General features: G+C 40.1%; 2 protein-coding genes across 2 annotated transcripts; both read right to left on the reverse strand.

The window, feature by feature from the left end:
- Positions 1 to 2,059: 2,059 nt before the first annotated feature.
- Positions 2,060 to 11,055, reverse strand: LOC124294613 (platelet-derived growth factor receptor alpha-like). The gene is made up of 10 exons (XM_046740620.1): positions 11,003 to 11,055; positions 10,637 to 10,936; positions 10,227 to 10,333; positions 9,990 to 10,140; positions 7,408 to 7,632; positions 7,158 to 7,314; positions 6,559 to 6,805; positions 6,073 to 6,404; positions 5,871 to 5,976; positions 2,060 to 2,374 (listed from the first exon to the last, which is right to left on the reverse strand). Exons 2-10 carry the CDS (start codon positions 10,638 to 10,640, stop codon positions 2,258 to 2,260), a joined length of 1,446 nt encoding a protein of 481 aa, XP_046596576.1. The 5' UTR covers positions 10,641 to 10,936; positions 11,003 to 11,055; the 3' UTR covers positions 2,060 to 2,257.
- A 968-nt stretch (positions 11,056 to 12,023) lies between these two features.
- On the reverse strand, positions 12,024 to 20,635 carry LOC124294797. The gene is made up of 3 exons (XM_046741977.1): positions 20,534 to 20,635; positions 12,082 to 12,401; positions 12,024 to 12,035 (listed from the first exon to the last, which is right to left on the reverse strand). The coding sequence occupies exons 1-3, from the start codon at positions 20,619 to 20,621 to the stop codon at positions 12,024 to 12,026; spliced, it is 420 nt and encodes a 139-aa protein (XP_046597933.1). The 5' UTR covers positions 20,622 to 20,635.
- Positions 20,636 to 21,007: the final 372 nt, after the last annotated feature.

A 21,007-nucleotide genomic window follows, 5' to 3' on the forward strand; every position in this document is an offset into this window, starting at 1 on the left:
CATACGGACAAATTTTTATCACAATACAAGATTATGAAGCTATAGTAAACTTACAGAAAAACGGAATCATTGTTAGATCTGACAAACGATGTGAATATACGACAGGAAACTGTATTGACGTAGAAGGAGGAAATAGATATTGAAATGTCATTCAAACGGACAAATGTAATTTTGACAAATACTCAGTTTTCTACCAAGGCAGTCAGAAATATGGACATCTTCATGTGCGTTGATTCTAAATTATTGTATGTTGAAAGACAGGTTGAAAATCAAATCATTGCTTCATATAACGATGCCATGTTACAACAATGCGAATTATTAATTAAATTATTATGCGAAAAACTAGGTTTTATTAGTACGTACAGCGGAATGCGTACCGGTAGATGTCGGTACGAGGGAAATAAATGAATGTTTTCAAGAACTTCCAGTTTATAGAGGCAACGAAACAGTATTCATGTTATCGAGAACGCATATTTTAGTGAAATCGTGAAATCAAATCGAATGCAATGTATTTCCATCAACGAAGTTTAATTTTAATAACGCTTGGTACAGAACATGTCGGATTTTAGTACCAGCAATAGCACCAGATGAAATATAAACTAATACTAAGAAGTCGTGGAGATGCGTAATACTAGAAAATCTCGCAGCAGGTGAAATTTATTCAAATCAAGATTCAGCAAAGTTATCCGGAAAATATAATGTTTCCAGTAGAGAGACCAGCCATGTTAAATGGTATAGGAAGAGAAGTTACAGCTCAAATCTCAACTGATCATGGATTATCCATGAATTTGCTTAGTGACAAAGACGTGATTAGAAAATCTTTAGAAGAAGCTTGGGGAAAGGTATGCAATTTTTTCAAACTGATCGGAACGTTAAGCGCAACCTTGTCGAAGGAATAAAATCCTTGATCGATACTCTAGTTCATGGATATGCTTATAGGCTTAATTTGGGATTTAGTTAGAAATTTATTATAACGTAAGAGCGAAGGAGTCAAAACTCCGGGAAACAAAGTTAGCTCAGATTTCATCGCAGAGTTGGGTTGGGCGATACTGATCCACTATTCCCAGGCCCACGAGGCAGGAATACAGAGGACCAAAATATTTCTTTTACACTTGTGCAATTTCCTAGTTGGCCCAACTTCCTTGAAATTGAGCAGAGCCAATCAGTGAGTCGGTAGATTCTTTAAATCACAAACCAAACGCCAATAGGAACATTGTGCTCAAATAGAATGAGTCTCTTCGAAGAGATCTATCTACCAGAATAGTTCGGAAAAATCTACTTGTGCAACAGTTGATCAACTCTACGAGATACTATGAATCCTTATTTCGAATCTTCTTACAAGAAAAGTTCTAAATCTTGACTTCTTAGTGAAGCATTTCTCACTTGGAAACTCAAAGTGCGTAAATGAAATAATTTTATACCGGTAATTACCAACTTTGTCTTTTGTCAATTAATGCATTTCAAAATAACTACCTTTGACTTTTGTTTCTGATCATATATTCTGAACTAACTTTAGTTACTGTGTTCTGATCCATTTATTTTGAATAAACCCTTTGACCTTGTATTTAATTTGAAAATCGAGTCCAATTAATTAACAAGCCCCTGATTATCGTCCATTGTTTTGACGACATTCTATCAGAAAAGACTTTAGCAAGTAGTTCGATTCGCTTCCACATCCCGAATCATCAAGATCAACGAAAGTTGAATGCGACACTCTTTTACTACAAAGGCTCAGTTCCTGTCAATACAAGCTTCACCAAGAGAAGGAAAATCCACGTTCATTTCAAGTAAATCGACTGCAATTCGAAGATCGTTCGATCAAAATGATAATTAAGAGATGTCTGCTTTTTGTATGTCTTTTTTCATTGCTAACAAACTTTGTCATCGTGATTGTTCCAATGTTTTTCATTGTACACAATACCAATTCGTGGCTCACTTTTGTAAACTCTCCTAATGAAAATCATGTAATTCACGATGTATCACGTGATTTGACTAATGTGCTTTTTTACGGTGTATTTCCAAACACTAGACTTACATTTGGTAACTACTGAATAAAGAAGAAACTTGCAGCTTGAAAAAAAACGAGTTAGTGAGATATCAAAACAGTTTGCAAATATTAAAAGTAAGCTCCGCGTATCGAGTTCATTGTTACGCGCAACTGTCGCTTCGACAGAATTGTATCTTTGCGCGCTGAGCATCGTGATATGCCCGGGCAAGTAACCATAAATCGACATCCGATAGGTGGATCGTACTCATTTCATTGTAAATCTTCTCCGATGGTGCCCGATTCTTCCGCGCTTATCGCAGTCTCTCTCTCGCGTTTCCAGATATCAGCGTAAATCTTGGTGTACGGATTACCCAACTCCAGGTAAAACTGAAATGTGTTTTCATGTCAACGTCGCGGCGAAATATCATGCAACGTAAAAACAAAATCATTCTGTAATGCACATATTACTGTTTTATATGCACATTAGGGTGATTCAAAAAAAAACAAAAATTTTTTTTTTTCTCGCAAACAGGCTTAAAAGTTTCCTTTTGGCGTAAAAAAGTGCCAGTTAAAATTTGAGCCCTTAATATTAATATTAAAGTTGTCCTCATCGCGCTTTTCTATTTCCCATAAGAATAACATGGGAAAAATTTTTTTTGCACCTTCTGATTTTTGTTGCTAGCCTATCGTGTGTCATAAAAAAAAAACCATCACTTAATCTTGTAGAAAATTGAACGCTCTACAAAAAAGGTCTCTTATGATTTGTTGCGGAAACTAATAGTTCAAAAGTTATTCGAGGTCAAAATCCAAGTTATCGCAAATTTTACCGTTTTTAATGCATTACAGCAATTTTCATGGTTTGATTAAAAAAATTTAACAGAAAATTTGTGTTTATCTTGAACTTAGTCTTAAGGAAAAATAAGTTTGTCAATAGTTTTTTGGTATAGTGAGGCCAGTGATACTCGTTAAGAAAATTTTTAGCGTCAGTGAGCCTTAAAATCATAGTTTGTTTCCTTTTTGTTTAATCTAAGTGCAATAAATTTTCTTTCAGTCATTTAAAATACTTACATGAGGTATAAATTTAGTGACGATTGGTTTTGTTAAGAAAAGAAATTTATTTATTTTACTTGTACTTATAAATTATTGCAAAAAATTGTTGACAAACTTATGTCTCCTAAAGACTAAGTTCAAGATAAACACAAATTTTCTGATAAATTTTTTTAATCAAGCCATGAAATTCGCTGTAATGCATTAAAAACGGTAAAATTTGCGATAACTTGAACTTTGACCTCGAATAACTTTTGAACTATTAGTTTCCGCAACAAATCATAAGAGACCTTTTTTGTAGAGCGTTCAATTTTCTACAAGATTAAGTGATGGTTTTTTTTTTATGACACACGATAGGCTAGCACCAAAAATCAGAAGGTGCAAAAAAAAATTTTCCCATGTTATTCTTATGGGAAATAGAAAAGCGCGATGAGGACAACTTTAATATTAATATTAAGAGCTCAAATTTTAACTGGCACTTTTTTAAGCCAAAAGGAAACTTTTAAGCCTGTTTGCGAGAAAAAAAAAAATTTTTGTTTTTTTTTGAATCACCCTAATGCACATGTTGCGATGTTTCACATTTCAAAAATTTCCAACTTTACTACAGCCGCCACAGTGGTCCGAAAGCCCGAATTCCTGGCCAAAACCCCCAAAACCGAAAGTTATCATCCGAGGTAAAGCTTCACATATTTGTCAATAGATGGCATTAGAGCTTTGAAATCCAAAAGGACAGATGTTTATATTCATTCTATGGCCTGTGGTAAACCCTCGAAAGTGACCTTTGTCAAGACTCGCGCGGGACTGTGGTGTGTGCACGCTTTCGAGCGCGGGATAAAAAAGGCTATAGTTTTTTCAATTTGCATCAAAATTGAGTCAACCAAAATGGATATTATTCCTCAAGGTAAGTGAATTAGATAAATTTTGTGAAAGAACCAAGTTTCGGAATTTATGGCGATGATATTAATGATGCAATACGAGTGCTGCAAAATAACCTATTTCATTGATTTGCATTACTATCTGTAGAGAATTAGTTATGATCCCCGGAGATCCTGCGGAGATCTCAACGATTCCTAGTGTGAAAAAGTATAGAGAATGTGAAACCGTTGGCATCGCCTGCTCGTTTTTGCTCCATTGGTCAAAAATAAGCATTCTTTGAAGCAGTGTTTTGTCGACTCGGTCGGAGCCTCGTGTCCCGCCTCGTGGGATTAGTGTAGCGCGGCGATGCAGACTTTTTCTTTTGTTTACATATACCTGAGGACTGTTACAAATGTATCTGATGTAATGTACATAGTGTCCAATTTGAATTTCATTGGACTCGCACTACTGAATATTATCACGAAAGTGAATAATTCTAATTTATAAATTATTAAAAGTAAGTAAAATATTTGCATTTTCAATGATAGGATCCAAGATGGAGGTTGTGCAGTGGACACGACAGCAACTGTTTGATAACTGCTCAATAAAGCACCACATTTTTTTCGCATCGAAAAAAATGTGTAAGAATTAAAGAAATTAATTTACAAAATATCACTTTTAACAAAGTTGTATCATTTTTCACGGAATATTCCCGCCATTTTCGGTCCACCATTTTTAATTTCGCATTTTTGCATTCGTTTTCGGAATCAGCGACCCCAAAAACGTTACTAGTATGAATTTCAGCGAATTGGTATCATTTTTCGCGAAAAACATCCGCCATTTTGGGGCCGCCATTTTGAATTTTGCATTTTTGTTTTTTTTTCGGAATCAGCGACCCCAAAAACATTACTAGTATGAATTTCAGCGAATTGGTATCATTTTTCGCGAAAAAAATCCGCCATTTTGGGGGCGCCATTTTGAATTTTGCATTTTTGTTTTTTTTTCGGAATCAGCGACCCCAAAAACATTACTAGTATGAATTTCAGCGAATTGGTATCATTTTTCGCGAAAAACATCCGCCATTTTGGGGCCGCCATTTTGAATTTTGCATTTTTGTTTTTTTTTTCGGAATCAGCGACCCCAAAAACATTACTGGTATGAATTTCAGCGAATTGGTATCATTTTTCGCGAAAAACATCCGCCATTTTGGGGCCGCCATTTTGAATTTCGCATTTTTGCATTCATTTTCGAAACCAGCAGGCCAAAAAACTATAGGTATAGTAATACCAGCAATTTTCACTGAGAAATATTTGAGTTATTAGTTTTGGCCAAGAATTCGGGCTTTCGGACCACTGTGAGCCGCATAAAAATGATGCTTGCTTTTGATCCGAAAAGAAGCTTTAAATGAGTACAGTAGCACAAGTTTTGATTGAGGTATGTGAAAATGATTTTTCAGAGTAAGTGTAAAGCAGATATTAGCAAACCTTTAACACGTATTAACTTTTTCTATTGCACAAAAAAAGTGTATTACAGCCCGAAAATATTATATGAAGCGCATAAGTGAGAAATGGTGGTTATACAAGGCTCGCAAAAAATGCGGTAAGACATTTCTTCCTAAAATTCGAAATGTACAATACGTGTCAAAGATTTGGGAACTTACATTTTTCATTTTTTGAAAATAATTGTATTTGGACACCCTAAAACGGGAACCACGGTGCTCAGCCTCTTTGCGGCTTCTCTTTAGACCAGCAGCAAGCATTTTTTGCATGCGTCCCTGGGTTAATCAAATATTATTTGAATGAGAAACACCCTAATATATACATATATATGTATATTGATCTCTACAATGTATGCAGGTGATGGATGATATACTTGCAAATTTCACGAGCGACTGAAGTTGAATCAGTGATTTCATGGACCGCGTCTAAGTCACGTTTGAATACGTGAGAATGATCAATCTTTTTCAAAATATTGAGCATACCGTTTTCACGTGCTCTTCAATCAGCACGGCTATATTGATCGTCAGCTTTTCGAACGACGGTCGTTCCGACGGCTCCGCTTTCCAGCAACGAAGCATCATTTGGTAACTAGAATGAAGGTGAGAAAAGGTGGTTCAAAACATCTCTACGTGTTAAAGAGTTCGTTCGTTGACGATTCGGGTGAAATCGACGCTTGCCACTCACATGCTTCTCGGCGCGTACGGCGGTTTCTCCATACGATAACCTTCGGCTAGTTTTCGGCACATATCCTCAGGTCTTATCAGGGGATAAGGAGTTCTCGCCAAAGAAAACAGTTCCCACAAAACGACGCCGAAAGACCAGACGTCCGATCTGGTAGAAAACACTCGATCCCTGAGCGACTCGATGGCCATCCACTTGACGGGGAGAGGACCATTCTCCGTGCTCTTCTGATTCTCTTCTTCCCGAAGAGACTTTGACAAACCAAAGTCACAGATCTTTACCACGTTGTCATCGGTGAGAAGTATATTTCTCGTTGCCAAGTCACCGTGTATGATCTGAAACACGATTCAGTTTCAACTCCATTCTACACGCCGACTAACATCACTGATTTTGTGTCCGAAGAAGACTAGCGAAAAAGACCACGAGTAAGCTGTGTCAGTATTGGGAATTACTGACGCAAGAAGATTAAACTTGTGAGTATCTTCCTACCTTTTTCGCGCCGAGATACTGCATGCCACAAGAAACCTGCCAAGCCCAACACACCAAGTCGTGCGTGCACGTCGGCCTTGAGTTGAAATTCGTCCGATCACCTGGATACTTCAACGGCGCGTTGAGTTCCATTAAACTGACACTTGGGGAACAGTCGTCCACTCTCGCATCCCTAGTCTTGGAAGTAACGTTATTCGAGCAGTTAACTATTGTCGAATTGCGATCGGAACGGCTGTCCGTGTTTTTACTGCAAGCATAACACAATAAAAATAATGGACAGCTTAGATCGAGAATTAATACACTTGTTCTCGCAAATTCTATTCACATGAGCGTAGTAGTTTCGATGGTGATGGCCAATTCTTAGAGATCAACGGCGAATTGGTTGCAGCGTGCTAACTTGATAAGCTTATGACAAGTTACAATACTTTTCGTGACATCAATCGACCACAAGTAATTGAAACTCTAGTTTTGACTATCATCCGACGATTCATTCCAATACCACCATAATAACATGGGATAAGAAAGCACACAGAGATGTGACAAAGATGGGCCGAAGGTAACCAACATTCATGTCAGTATTGGAGGCCAGGGCGACTTACCCAACGTCATCGACCTTGATCGCGTCTTCACGGGCAGCCGAATCGCATAGTTTTTCTCCGAATTCGTTCAATTGATCGATGAAGTTGACTCTGCGTCGCACCAAGTAGTCGTGTAAGTTCCCGTACCGGCAGTATTCGACGATGACCAAGAGTTCGCCTATCGACATCCAACGGAATGCGTGGGTGTCAATATCCATAACGCCGTATGGTGTGAGAACGAACTTAGTTTAAATAACGCAAATCGACTCACCCAAATCAATATTTTTTGTGCACGCGCCGAGAAGGTTGACAATGTTCAGATGTTGACCCAAGTAAACGAGAATCCTGAGTTCGCGAAGAAGGGCCTTCATGCAGTTCAGGTTGGCCGTCGGTCGGACCGTCTTGACCGCAACTGTCGTGACTGTTTCGCGTGGGCAGATCGTCTTTGCCTGTGCCTTTCTCACTACGCCGAATGCACCGCTTCCTAATACTTCGTCTGAAAGGTTAACAGCATGCATGCGATCCACCGATTAGGTATTCATGGAAAAACTTCAAGGGAGCATGTTGCGTTTTGCAAAAAGAGTCTGAATCGCATAAGCATGGCGAAATGACATGAAACTTTTTTGCAAAAACATCAACTCGATGAATTGAAGTCAGGAAAAAAAGTGTCCCCTGACTTAATACTGATATTTTTCTGTCTATTGTGTTAGCCGTAAAGATCTCTCGGAGATCTCCTCAGATCACATGGATAGAATTTTACGAATTATAGTGATTTTCAGATGTGATGAAAACAGATTTCTCTATCTACGATGTAACAGCTGATGTTCATCTACAATTACATTTACACGCTTTAATTATATTATAATACTGAATATTTTTTTATTGTTTAAAAAACTTACGGGGATCTAGTCAGGTAGCAATATTAGCATATGAACGTGTGAATCGGATCAAAGACAGACTTTATTAGTATGGAACACTGCAATCAAAAAATCTCTTCTGAAATTTCCTATATTCCAGTATCGGATGTTCGAATTTGCTCAGATTTGTTTCTGTTATATATCGAAAAGGTTGTATTCACTATCGCTGGCGTAAATAACATTGCCGGAGGTTTTCCAATCAGTAATTTTCTAGAATTTCCCCAACCTTTAAATGAAACAGTAGAGCCTATTCATACGTAATTCTCGGAGGTCATACTCGATTTGTCGAGACATTAAACTTCCCACGCCTGGGTTCGTGGCACCCCACCCAAGTTTTGATTTTCACTACAAGTCAGTCAATGGTCGGATTTTGATTAGTTTTATTCCATTTCGTTGGAAAACTGATCGATACATCTATCAACGCATCGACGATGTCATAATAGTTGAAGACTTCTGGAATATAGTCGTCTACGAAATGTGAAGCAATAGATGGATAAAGGACGTAACCGGACGTAATATAACCTCGATTTTTCAACTAAATCGCGTTTTTGTGTAAGTCAAAAGAATAATCCCGCATTTTATTCACTGCAATAAATTAGCAATGTTAAAGTTGACCAATAGTGTCCGCTGTGGACGACTATAGAACAATTTTTGTGATTGATTACGATTGTGATTTGAAGCTCGGATATTGTTAGGTTGATGCCAAAACCATTCTATGGAAGTCGACACCCCATTTTTTTTACAGTGTTCAACTCAATTAGTGGTGCAGTGAATCTGAAGATGAAAATACAGACGGCTACGCGCCATATTCTGACACAGCAACGATCGTGCACTTGTGAGTTTTACCAATGAATGATGGGCGCCAATTTCTTTGAGCAATATCAGTGATCAATGTAACACGGAATGCGAAGAGCAATGAAAATTCCTCACCAGGACGCTGAGAGTAATCCATAGGTTTTGTAAATATCGCAAGCAATTTACGTGCGATAATTGGTAAATATTACTTCATTCACTCAGGAATTGGAGAAGCTTATAAACCGATTCTCACCCATGATGACGAAACTTATTGTGTTTGGTGTTGAGAATCGAGCCCAATTTCAAGTGTTCTCGGGTATTGTACACAAGGAAATAAGCGTTGATCAAGTGTGGCGATTCCGCTATTGGAAGCTTGTACGCAAAAAATAAGAACGGATAAATTATATTAACTCCGCTTTTACATTTTTCCCGTGATTTGACACAAGAAACTAATGACGTTCATTGGTCTGTAATATTGGCATATACCTAAATAACATTTTTACCATGCAGCAACGAGCTACCGTCACTCGCAATGAAATCAAGATAAACCTGCGACGGTGGTCCGTTCTTTAGAAACGTTCTGGTGAGGTGGCAAAATCCAAAAAGTTAATACATGAATCTAAATCTGAAGATCCGCTAATCGTAAGAGTGGATCAAACTCTATCAATTAACAGAGAGGACTGAAGATAATCCAGGTGCCCGAATGCCGATTGAACACGTGATGTGAGAGGATCCAACAGGCGGAAAGTTTGAGGTGCGATTACTGATTCTCAACACTTATTCTTTGACTCATTCAACTCGTCAAATCCTAGATATTCACGACAAGATGCTAATTTGCTTATGATATAATTCGCAACATCGACCGCCTTGACCCGGCGCAGTTTACAGAGTAGACATTTTACTCGCGGCCGCAATCGGTTCGCCAATCTTCTGGCAAAAAGTGTAATTCGCTGAATAAAACGATTTCTGGCAGATACAATATAATTGGCCTTGTCATGTGGATTCAATACAAAAAATACTTTTCGACATGCTCATTCGGCTCATCTCATTATCGGAAGCTGAATGGTGCCTATCTCGATAGGATTCGTCGAAACGGATTATTACTATTCACTACCGGAGAAGAAATAAAGTAGCGCGTTACCAAGTTTCAAGAGATCCCGCGGGAATTCCCATTTCTTGTTGTACGGCAGTAACTCGGCCTGATCGCTCACAGCCAATTCTGGATCCAGAGGAATCGGGGCCCCGGAATTGAAGTACTCCAGTCTTGCTTTGATCAACTTTCGTCTCAACGCCTGTGCAACAACATGTCCCATGTCGATTAATCAGTCCGTTCACCGTGGCACGAAGGCCAAGACTGAATTCATCAGGGTATAAGTACCTTTTTGCGAAAGTTCCAAGCCACCATCGTTACAACGACGATGACAAGTAGAGTAGCAATTGCTCCCGTAATCAGCCATGTTTCATCTTGTACCCCACTTCTGGAATCTGGAAATGCGATAACGTTATTGAATCTATGATACGTGTATCACATCGTGCGAATAAGTTTTCTCATACACCCCAACTTTGGGCATAGGATTCGCTGAAAAATGCAATTATCGTTCCGCACAGATGTAAACGAGTTGCGATTGGAACTTGGCAGCTTAGGATGAGCGAAAGATAGAAAAAATGTTATTCATTTTGCAGGTTTAGTTACACAAACACCACGGTGATTGGCAAATATCAAAAGAAGCGAGTGAGGTCGAATCTTATTCATATTTCCATATAAATTCTATCAGTTCTCCACATTACCCATACTTGTGATGTACGTAAAAGCTTCTTTTTCCTCGCTCCAATTACCGCATTGCGTTTTGTAATCGCTGCAGGCTGCTACTTTGAATCGATGAGTTTTGTTCAGCAGAAGATCTTCGAATTTGTGGGAATTCTCGGTTTTGTTCACGTATAGTGATTTGTTGCTCAAGTTTTCAGTGCTCCACGCTAATTTATAGCAATAAACGCGGTCTTGCAAGTCCGTCGGTGGTGCATTCCACGCAATCGTTATTGAAGCGACACCCGTTTCGATTACCGAAACATTCGGGATGAATTTCGGGTCTGGAAATTCCAAGATTCATCATGTCTTGCCTCACAAATGCATATCCGTTAATGTAGTATCAATACCTCTGTCTTTCGGCACGACATCTTCCAACCAGATGGAGGGGTAAAGTTGTGGATCACAGTCATTTCCGAAGCACACATCCAACTGAAATTTGTAAGAGACCAAAGTTGTCAGATACTCGAATTTCAAATAATTGTCTCTCATCGATGATATCTTCTTAAACTGTTTTACACCACTGATGCCTGTTCCGTACATTGTCACTTGATAATAGTTAAAAATACTTTCAAACTCCCTCGGTGGCTTCGACCATTCAATCGTTATTGAATCGACAGACGTTTCCTTAACCCAGACGAGTGGTACGTATATAGGATCTGCAAAAAGACTCATTCTAAGCGAATCACCTCAAATAAATACAAAATGGGTTTTGCACATATTTAAACAAATAAAGTGACAAGAAATGAATATTTCATTTATTTGTATACATATTTAATGGACATCTTCTATATTATTCCCGTAGAAAGAATATGCCAGATTCACTAAATTCATCTCTTCGGAGAAATCAACTACTCGACGTGCGTATTTCTTAGCTGTTTGAAATATGCGGCGTTTCATACAACAATGCAATTTTTTCAACTGATCACTGTTATTTTCCGAATCAAGTGCTACTTTTTCATACAAAAAAATCACTGGTCTCACAATATTTTTTTCGCATGCCTAGCAATTACTTTTACTCGCTGTAGTCGTTGCTTTTTTTTTACGGAACAATAGGAAATCTTTGATACGACTTCGTATGCAAAAAATAAGCACAGCTTCTGAGAGCAGTTTACCCCAGAGTATAGGTTTACAATAACACAAAATCTGCTATACTTATACCTTTCTCAGAAGTCTTTATCCACCTCGAAAAATAATGTATATCAATGCCTGGTCCGGATGTCAGAGTAAATTGAAACCAGTAGGCTGTGTCTGGATCACACGCTGTTGCAACAAAGACACCACTGGAGGTGCTAGTCCTCGTTTTGTACTTTCGATGCCATTCGAGTGAACCGTTTTTCTGGATTTGTACGCCAAGCGCCGAATACCCACTCATTCTACCTCCTAGAAAATTCCATTTCACACAAATCCTACTTGCATCCAAAGCAACGGCAGAAGTCTGGAATAATGATACCACGGGATCGACAAAAAGTCCACGCCTATGTTCAATCAAGTATTTGTGATTTTTTGCCCAGCATTCGTAAATTCCGTCGTCTTCTTTCAAGACGTTTTTAAAATATAGACCTATTCTTGAATACGTCTCGTTGAAGCGCCAAGTTTTGGTGAGTTTCCTCAAGTTCTCTTCGCTAGTCGGCGGCCCGTCGATTTTTCGCCACCCAAAGTTAGCGAAAGATCCCGACAGGTCGCATGTTAGAGCTGCTGGCTCCCCTGGACTCGCCAAAACATCTCTGGCTTCCCATATTACTTGACCTGGCCGAAAAATATGGAAAAATTACAATGATTTTGTAAGGTTGCGCATACTAACTGATATTTTGGCGGCTGACCCTCGGAAATTTTTACTTTTTGGATTTTTCTTTAAACCTTTGTTTTTAGTTGGTAAGACCTAATTATCAAATTTTTGATGTTCATCTCACATTCACGTGACTATGTTCTCGATATGAATTTCCAAACGTAAAATTAGATATCACGCTTGTTCATTTTCAATAGGTCACGACTCTGGATTGAAAAAGACATCATCGCAAACGAGCACGCCTTCTTTGCGTTATGAATCGTTTTCCACAAGAAAAAAAACGCGGCGTAGAAAACTATAGGATGAGAACTTGACCATTTTTCTACACACTGAATTTAAATCAATGATATTTCACAGATTCTCAATTACAAATTCACCACCGAAGAATTCAGTGTACATAGACTGGAAATCAGTAAAAAATTAGTGAGAAGTCACCGAGTGGTGTACTCGTATATGCATTGGTCTTTGACAGCGGTATACTCATAATCGGGAATCAGTAAATGTTATGATATACTCAAAAGCGATCACTACTGTAAAGCAATGTAAGCGTACATGTCAAACTAATATTGGTAATAAGCTGGCGAGGGAGAAATTAATACATCAACAGTCAGTTCAACCTTGGCACTGGACCCGTACAAACCCCCTGAACGTTCATGGTTACCTCTAGAATAAATAGATGAAACTTACTGAACAATTACGTCCGGTGTACATTTTATTTCTCAACCCGTCCTTATTCCGGCCCTACCAGAAAATACACAACAGTAAGTATTCACTGATTCAAACTCACAGAGTTATAAGTCAAGACAAAGGCGACTTACTCCCTTTGCTTTTGTGTTAACTATCGAACTTAATCCGATAAATCTTGTGTCAATCGTTGTTTAGTTCTCAATCGCTTCCACTCGACGCAACCTGGGTCAGTTCCCGTCGAGGCTCAGAATAAATTATTGCAGAGGGCGCCAGTTAATTATCGAAATTAACAAAACCAAATAATGATTAAGCTCAATCGGCTCATAAATAATAATAAACGAATAACAATTAGACCATAATCACAGGGAGGTACGTTTGGGGACCCAGAGAAGGGAGAATCTGAATTTCCAGGGGTATAGAAAGAAGAATTGGACGCAATATACAAGTTTATTGTACCTGCGAATTGTTGTCAAGATCCGACTGTTATATATTTGTCTGGCGTGTAACGACGCTAGTCGTTGACGATTATTCACAGTGACACTTAACAAAGATAGAGCAGCAAGAGAATCATTTGTGATTTGAAAGTGGCCGATGTACAAGATTCACGTAATGAAAAATTCACGATAAACGTGTGTAACACGTACAAACGTTGACCCAAAAGTGGATGTACGATATACGATATACCTTTACAAAATACACGAAGATTGACTCAAGAGTCTACAATTTAACAGTAAATAATCTCATGACTAACAATAAGGATTTTAACTCCGACGTTGAGTTAAATAAATAGGATTCTATTTTCCTGTTATAAAGTACAAGGAACAATTTCTGTCTAATCCGTTGATTTATTTGCTCTCCGATTCGTCCGAAGTAATGAAAATGTCTCTCAAAGAATGAAAAAATGATGTTCGACATTCGGAAGATGCTCGTTAAAAATACGAAGTTCTCAAGATCATTCGGATCACTTGCCCTCGACTCGTGCCGCAAACACCACTTGTTCATGCATCGCCTACTTTCCGCCCTTATCGCACATCAAACTGTATTATATTGTTGTCGATATGAATACTTATTTCAAGCGAAATATCCCTGTTACTCTTTCGCTGCCAATTGCGCTCTGTGGCTCCACTGTACATTATTTCACTCGAGAGAAATATCCTGCGCATCTGGCGCCAGGGCAATACAAGCGTGATCGTTACTACCGTTCGTTCTGTTACGTGCTAATCTCTGGCTGATATCTGACCCGTAGCGCCTGAAAGACGGCTAAAAGTCGTTTTCGTACTCAACATCAGTCAAAGATGATTATCTGCTGGTCAGGATCCTTGTGGATTCTCACAGTATCGCTAATCTTAAATTAGTGGGGCAGGATGATATTCACCTCGTCATTTGTCTCAGGGATTCGTCCTAAGGGATCAAGAACACGTGATTAATTAAACGATCAAACGAACTTACCTGTTGTGAAGTTCGATCGTAATTATATGTGGAGTCTCGTTTGAGATGATTACATCGTAGTACCGTCTACTTCACGTTAGTGTCACGAATATTCAGAGCTCATAAAAAAAAAGAGAGCGCCTGGCCCCCTGGCGCTGCGGTTGTTCCTTCTCCAAGTCATATTGTTTAAAGTACTCCATAAGGATTGAAAATAATAAAACGAACACATTTCAATAAATAAAGGGGGAGGGAATGATAGAAACGAACGGAAATAAAACGTTCAATGGGTGGGATGTAATCATCTCAAACGAGACTCTACATATAATTACGATCGAACTTCACAACAGGTAAGTTCGTTTGATCGTTTAATTATATTACGAGTCTCGTTTTCGAGATTACATCGTAGATGTTCAGAGAAAAAATTATTTTATTATTTTCTAAACAGCCTCAGGCAACAAAAAACGTAACTTTTATCGAGACCAGTGGTCTCTCGAGAACAAGAATCAGCGGTTTTTTATTCGCTTACTTCGATTCTAACAAAATGTAATTAATGATATCTTATGCAATAACTGATAAATATTATGAGAACACGGTTGCTGCAAAGTCTTTTCTGCCCGATTTAATCGGCCGATTATAATACTTTGCAAATACCTGCGAGTCCTTTGACCAGCCCGCGGTATTTCTTATCGCGCTAATATCCAACCCCTTTGCCAAGGCAGCCGACGTAGACGCGTGCCTTGTACTGTGCGCCGTGAACTCAGGTCCTATGCCGCTCTTTGCCAACACTAACCGGATCCAACGACTTATTGTCTGGGTACTCGCCGATTTGAAGGGTTTTCTCGAAGTGATCAGTACGTTACTGCAATCGCCTCTGAGTGGTTTTGTTATTTCCAAATATCTCTTCAACGTGCTCGCTATGCACAGTCTAGGCTGTTCGCGAAAGTACGGCAATAACAAAAGTGGCTGGAAAGCCCCTGGTCTCGACGTTTTAATGATGTCCGAGATCCTTATCTCGAAGCCCTGTGCCGAGTGAGAAATATTGTCAAGTCTCATGAGCGAGAAAGTTTGCACTCGATGAGCCGTACCTAAAGCTAACAGCGTAACTAATCTCTCTGACAATTGTTGATTGTTTAATGATTCGAGAGGATATAAGTTCGCAATGTACGTAAGTACGATGCCGACGTCCCATGTTTCGTCGTATCGAGGTTTCGTTGGTCTAAGCCGAAAAATCCCTTTAAAAAATCTACTGATAATCCGATCGTTAGTCATGTCGTTCGTCGATATTAACGAGATCGCCGATCGCGTCGCGTTTAATGTGCCATAGGAGGCTCCTGAACCGTATCTCATTTGCAGAAATTCGAGAATGCGGTTCGCGCTCGCTTTGTAAATGTCTGTTTCCGTCTCTCGACAGAAATTCGCCCATAGCTTAATAGGTCCTGAGTACTGCTTCCATGTACTCTCGGCGAGAGAAGCCAACAACGTCTCGATCACTGAGTCCGAGAATTTCTTGCGGCGGTAAGATTCGCCGACAATTTCCCGGCAATCAAAGCCAGTGATTTCTGTAATGGATGCTGGAGAGACCTACAAGGAGACAATAAAAGCCATTTAGCGGGAGCGAAGATCATCGGTTTCTCTACGAGAAGGTCCATAAATATAGGGAACCATGGTTGCGAAGGCCAATTCGGCACTATCGCAATCCCACAGGCGCGATCTGCGATAACTTTTCGAAGGAACCTGAGTACCAATGCGAACGGTGGAAATGCATAAAAATACTCCGATTTCCAGTTGATCGTGAACGCGTCAATAGCTAAGGCATCAGGATCTCTGTGCCACGAACAATAAGCTTGACATTTCGCGTTAATCCTGGATGCAAACAGGTCCAATTTTGGTTTGCCAAATTCCGAAATTACTTTCTCGTATGCCCAACTCGACAGTTCCCATTCCGTGTCTATATTCTTTATCCTCGACTCCCTATCGGCCTCGACGTTTTCCTCGGACGCTATGTAAGATGCGAAAATCCAAATTTTCCTACACTCGCACCATTGCCAAATCTCTTTTGCTATCCCGTGAAGTGCGGCATATTGAACTCCTCCCATTCGATTCACATATGCAATAGCTGTCGTATTATCGATTCTTAGTAAAATTTCGCAATCGTACAATTCGCTTGCAAAACATTTAAGGGCCATAAAGACGGCAATTAGTTCGAGTTGGTTAATGTGCAGCCCCCTTTCGGTGTCACTCCAAAAACCGTGTGCGCCTTCATTACAACAATACGCGCCCCAGCCCGTTTTTGACGCGTCCGAGTAAATCTCCTTAATAAATCGAAAACTTCTTATCGGACCAAATGACGTTGTAATATTTTGTTTCCACCAATCGAATTCGATCTGCAAACCTGCGGATAATTCGAGCTGTGCATCGTAATCCCCCCCGCTGACTAACAGGGCGAAGAACTTTTCTCGTTCGAATCTCTTGGTGTATAACCATCCATACTCAATTGCGCGACAACAGTCGACTAACTTCCCCATGAGGTGAGCGAATTCCCGAATTGTACAAAACTTGCGATGGCTAAAGTCGTCGATCACGGCTACCATTTTCTTTCTCTTGACTTCCGGTAGCTCCAATCTCATTTTTCGAGAGTTAATAACGAATCCTAAAAAAGTGCAATCTTTCTTGGGAATCAAGCTACTTTTTTGATAATTCACTATAAACCCTAGTGACTGCAGTTCTTTAATAGTGACTTCTACGTTTGTGCGACACGCGTTAAGATTCGAGCCGATGCAGAGGATATCGTCTAAGTAAATTGTCGAGATGAATCCTTTCCCTCGTAAATAATTCACTACCGGTTTTAGGATTTTTGTAAAAATATACGGCGCTGTGCATAGACCGAACGGGAGGCATACAAATTCGTACATTATATCCCCGAAAATGAATCTCAAATATTTCCGGCTTTCCACGTGCATAGATACCAAAAAATACGCATCTTGTAAATCTATGTTACACATAAAATCACCTCGCGAGATTAGTTTCGTCGCAGTTCTAATGTCCTCTAACTTGAAATGCTGCGTGACTATAAAGTTATTGAGCTTTTTCAAGTTTAACACGAATCTCATTTTTCCGTTTGATTTTGGTACTAAGAAATACGACGAAATAAATTGTCCCGGGCATGGCAAGCAGGGTCTGACTGCGCCCAGATCTAACAATTTGGCGATCGCCAGTTTCATATGTTCAAGATCAATCCCAGAATTGAATTTTTGCTGAGGAGGCGGAAGAGATTGGTGTACTGACTGGTCAAATTCAATTTTGTACCCTCTTACACAGTTTAAAATGAATCGATCCCGCGTGATCTTTTCCCATTGGGGGAGAAACTTTTGCAGCCGCCCCGCTGCTTTATTCACCTCTAAGGCCTGTCCCGCGAGCGTTGGTACGAGCTCTGCTTGCGACTCTGGCTCCAAGCTCGTTGTTGATCTCGCTGTTGATACGACTGATTCGACTTCGGGACAAATTTGACAGTCTTCCTCGATCCTCTCTGGTTCGCGCCCGCCCGAGATCCCTCTCGATACGAGTTGGACGACGGGCCTTTCCAGTTTCCCGAATTCGAGTTACGAAGAGGCGCCTTGGGCACCGATGGTTGAGCCTTCAACTCCAAGCCCACCTTTTCGATCGACTTTGCCGTTTTTATTTTTCCGGGCAAATCCTCGCCGAATAAAAAAGCGTCGGGCTTAGTTTCGTCCAGAATTCCCTTGATCTTCTTGTCGAGAGACGGCGTAATGCACGATCTTCGTGTAATCGAGTCCAGACGAGAAGCGTGTGCCAGCAGTCGACCCGCGTCGGCAAGATACTCCAACAATTGATACTCGTCAATGCCGTCTTCCTTGGGGGTCAACAGCAACGAAATTCCAGCACCCAATGCGGCCATAGCTGAACCGCGAATATTTTGCGCATTTCTTAAGTATTTGTCTCGTTTCGTGGCCGACTCGAAGAGCGATGACGCTACTTCTGCGTTTGACACTGGCGCTTCCAAGCGACAATTGCCTGTTCGCGCATACTTTGACAACAACTCCTCTAGGTCGTCTTTCTTGAGTCCTTCGGCTATCCATTTTTCCCAATTTTGTGCCAAAGTTGAGTTTAGCTGTAATTCTGGCGCACCAGATTTTTCAAGGGCACCCAGGATACGCAGGGTCTCTTCGTCGAAAGCCTGTGCTGCGTCCTCTGTAGCCTGACTCTCAGCATCCGCTGGAGTTTGTCCTTCGGTATCTCGCGATGGATCAACCGATGCGACGGGGAGAATATTTCCCCCATTGTTGTCGTTCGTTGGTGACAAGCCTGCAATGGATTAACCTGCGATAAAGACAGCCTCTCGTATTTGTTACGCAAACGAGTCTCATTTCGCAACAGCCTCGTGATTGACAAAATTACTCTATCTTTGTTCGGCTAATGCCGTCGAGTTACGCGACCGTAACCTTGGGCCATCTGCCGATTCCTCCATACAGGGGAATCGTACAGTTCGACTCTAAGAAAATACTCTGAGAGATTTCCTTCGTACGGCCTGGGCCGCCGAGTCATGTGGCCATGATAAATGCGGAATATGCAATAATCATTCATTTTTGCGAATTACATTCACAATCGACTCAAGGCAGAACTCTGAGAGTCTGCCTTCGTACGGACAAAACCGCCGAGTCTGTGGCCCGCTATTTCCGCGAGCGACACCCGCTCAAACCTTTTTAGGTTTTGTTCGACCCGAGACAATTTCTGTGAACTTGTCTCCGTACGGCAAAGCCGCCCTGTCTACGGAAATAACGAAAGAAAAACAGAAGAAAATACCTTGACGACTTGTCGATGCCTCCTGATTGCCAGCAATTGTTTTCTTTGCAGCTCTACCCGAGGTGGGCACGCTCGTGTGCATAACCTCGCGTCTCGGGCTACTCAAGGTCGTATCTGAAGAGCTATCAGGCATCGCATCAACTATCTTCTTCAACTTTTTAAAGAACTTCTCGCTCTTATTCTCCTTATTCTTCTTCCTCTTGTGTGATTTTCCCATGATTTTTCTTGATTAATAAACTGGAACAATGCTCTAAACGTGCTACACTTTTACGCACGAAAAACGTTATGACTTGGAGAAGGAACAACCGCAGCGCCAGGGGGCCAGGCGCTCTCTTTTTTTTTATAAGCTCTGAATATTCGTGACACTAACGTGAAGTAGACGGTACTACGATGTAATCTCGAAAACGAGATTCGTAATATAATTTGGATGTTCGGTCGACCATTTAATTGTAAGAGTCGTACGATTTAATCCAGGAACATTTCTCAGACCTCGATGTCTGTTTCGCCTATTCTCAAATATTAATTTCCGTAACTTCTCATATTTTCAAAACAAAGTAGCGCACTATTAGCATTATCTGAGGGTTCAGGACTCGCGTGTGCCAACGTTTACCGCGTTTCGGAACTTTCAGAATGGTAATGTTTTCCGGAATTCTGGTGAAACGTTGTAAATCTTTTCTCTCGGTGAATTATTTGAAGGTGAAGTTTGATGCGCAACGGTTGAAATTTGTAATTTGTATTTCATAATTATGTACTTAATATTGATTATGTATGTCTGATGAATTCTTGTAGAAAATCTCGAACCATTGATCATTCTAACACAAGTGTTTTTCTGGTTGCCTGAGGAAATATTCAGTTCCGATCCTATCAATAGTTGTGAAAAGTGTTATTTTCGAAAAATTTTCTGCTTTGTGCAAAAATTCGGATTACTTCTTATCTTCTTATAAACATATTCAACAAGTTTGTAGCGTGGTTGTTAGAATGTTTCAGAAAATCGCTCGATGGGAATTTTTCATCCTTGTTGGGATGTTCGAATAAAGCATGAAACCAACGCCCATAATGCGAGAATCGCGACGTAAAAATTCGAATAAAAGCATCATTTGCTTACTTAGATTTATCGTATCACTTTTCCTCCGAGTGCCGGTTTATTGTCACTCACCTCCGATTTCAAAACCATCGTCAGCCAAAACGAGACAACCAGATAGTAATGTTACCATCATCAGCAGGGCTCGACGATCCCCCGACATGACGTCTGCAGAACTTCGCTTCACGAACTACATTAAAAACCTACTACTTATGGCAAAGGGCAAAACCGGTTATATAACTAGCACAATCATACTTGAATTCCGATAACAATCCCAACACACGGATCGTGTTTTATCGCAAAACTCCCAATCTTTTTTCAAATTCGGTACACACAGTGAATTAGTTGCACAGTGCGAGTTTTGTGGTTGCACGTTCCGTCGTTTCCTCAACCTTACCACGCAATGCTTGTTATCAGCGGTTCCGTTATTATAATCAAATTTTAGCCGAGTCATGTACGGTTTGTTAATCGTTCACACCTTTAATCGGTCCTTACTTGGTTCGACTACAATTCGATAATAATAAATGAATACATCTTTCGCCATATGAA

This window comes from Neodiprion lecontei, chromosome 5 (genome assembly GCF_021901455.1).
Source record: "Neodiprion lecontei isolate iyNeoLeco1 chromosome 5, iyNeoLeco1.1, whole genome shotgun sequence".
Classification (NCBI taxonomy): Eukaryota; Metazoa; Arthropoda; class Insecta; order Hymenoptera; family Diprionidae; genus Neodiprion; species Neodiprion lecontei.